The sequence below is a fragment of the Aplysia californica genome, unplaced genomic scaffold, assembly GCF_000002075.1.
Source record: "Aplysia californica isolate F4 #8 unplaced genomic scaffold, AplCal3.0 scaffold00654, whole genome shotgun sequence".
Lineage (NCBI taxonomy): Eukaryota > Metazoa > Mollusca > Gastropoda > Aplysiida > Aplysiidae > Aplysia > Aplysia californica.
This window is the reverse complement of record NW_004797924.1, coordinates 254584-256557: the sequence shown is the minus strand read 5'-3', so window position 1 is coordinate 256557 and position 1974 is coordinate 254584. Positions and strand designations below refer to the sequence as shown.

Sequence of the window (1974 nt, the reverse complement as noted above, 5' to 3'; positions counted from 1 at the left end):
GCAGCAGCAGCAGCAGCAGCAATTACAACAAGAACGACAAAAAACATTACTGTCGCCAGAAAAAGCAATAACGACAACACCATCGCACGTACTAAAAATAAACGCAACATAGCCATTGACAATGGTTCTAGAAACAAACGTGCGGAGAGAAAGACAGTAAATAGACGATTACTGTCTTGCTAAATCAGACCGCCCTATGGACTTTTCATGTCAGGCTTAGCGCCCAGTGTCCTTGTTCCCCGACAGCGAGAACAAACCATTCACACAGCACTCCTAATGCATTTCTGATCGACAATACCCACATTTCGATGACGCCATCCACACCAGGCGTATGTAGAACCGGAAGTAGATCAAACGATTTCTTTCCGAATGCGCATTGTAGCGGTTAGACCGGTGTGCGATAACGAAGAGGATTTTTTTTTTCTTTTAACGATCAGCAATCATTTATTTTAATTTTATTCTGCCTTTTCACTTGTTTCTTTTAATCTGACTTGGCAAGATTATGGATTAGTCCTTTATTCCTCTGTGATTGTTTGTCTGTGCATTATCTTTCCAACACATTGTGTTGGAGAAACCGAGGGAAACTTTACACAAACGTGTTTGACCTCCATTCGAGCTCCAGGTCCATAGAGTAAAAGGCGCTTTAACAAAAGCTAGCGAACGCTGGTTTTTAATTAAGTCCCATATCACGCACTGGTGTCCATTCAGGGTTTTGGAAAATGAATATAGTAATAATAATAATGAATTGCATTTGCATCTCGCATATCCTCGCCCGGCAGCAAGCTATACACGTTTTGTACTATATAATTTTATTACCTCACCAGACGCTAGAATATTTAAAAGCATTCTCGGCTTCCAGGGAAGCATTCAGTGCAAGCAGCGAGCTCAAACACAAACAACTAATAAGATCTTTCGCTGTCAAAACTGGGTATTCCCACCTGGGTGAAGGGAAGAAAATTGAATCCACGACTTTATGGTTGCCAGTGCGAGAGCCTAATTACTAAAGGCCATCGACGCCATACGTTCCAATTTTATCACCCCAGTACCCTCTTCTTAAAAAAAAAATCGACATAATTTAGATCATTGGGAGGCGAGCTTCGGCCTTGCCCGTCAGGTCCATACCTAGCTGAGAGGGATGCAACGTCACTGCAGAAGACCCAGGTACTCGATTAAAAATTCTCCCCGCAAAGGAGGTCTTCACTGCACCGCTTACGTTGGTCATACTCTGTTCTCTCTATACGTAGACACCAGGGTAAAGATATACTTTTGAACATAGATGACCCAGTCGTTCTTCAGTAACAATGGTGTTTGGTTTTACCTTAAAGTGAGTTGAAAGGGAAATGCATTAACGCTGTCGTAATCCAAAACGTCTTTGTCATCCACAGGAGGCATGCAGCAAAAAATGCTGATTCTCTGGACGCTGTGATCTCTCAGACACCCCCCACCCCGCGACACTTTCCCCCCTTCTTCTGGAGTTCTGTGAGATCTTACAAACTGGGGGAGGCCGGCCACCAGAACTGCAGAATTGAGAGTCCCTTCGATGTTGGCTTAGCAAGTGTCTCGTGAAAGGGGCAAAAGGAATCTGTAGAGACTTCTATTATCACGTGACAAAATCCGGGATGAGGGCGGCTGTCAATGCTTTGTGTGTGATCTTCGTCTGTTGCTGCTGCTACTGGATGATTCCCTGTCAGGGTGAGTACTGGCTCTGTTGTGTCTCGTCTTGTCATGCAATCTCAAGAGAGGAGGGAAAGCCATTTACATTTGTTACCAACGTTCTGAAAATCGGGACGAATTATCTATTGGCGCGGACTAGGAGACCTGGTGTCGGCGACGTGACAGTTTGGGTCTTGGCTTTGCACATAAATCATAGGCAAATAACCGTATCCCATCTACTCTCTCTGTCTCTCTCTCTCTCTCTCTCTCTCTCTGTCTGTCTGTCTGTCTGTCTCTCTCTCTCACACACACACACACACA

The 1974-nt window shown here is 44.5% G+C and overlaps 1 protein-coding gene across 1 annotated transcript in view; it reads left to right on the top strand.

Moving 5' to 3' along the window:
- LOC101846458 (neuronal acetylcholine receptor subunit alpha-5) overlaps positions 1-1974 on the top strand; it is a 70491-nt gene that overhangs the window by 6335 nt on the left and 62182 nt on the right. The window contains exon 2 of the mRNA XM_013087889.2: positions 1386-1692. Within this exon, the coding sequence (XP_012943343.1) occupies positions 1620-1692 (73 nt within the window). The 5' untranslated portion in view covers positions 1386-1619. The remainder of the gene's footprint in view (positions 1-1385; positions 1693-1974) is intronic.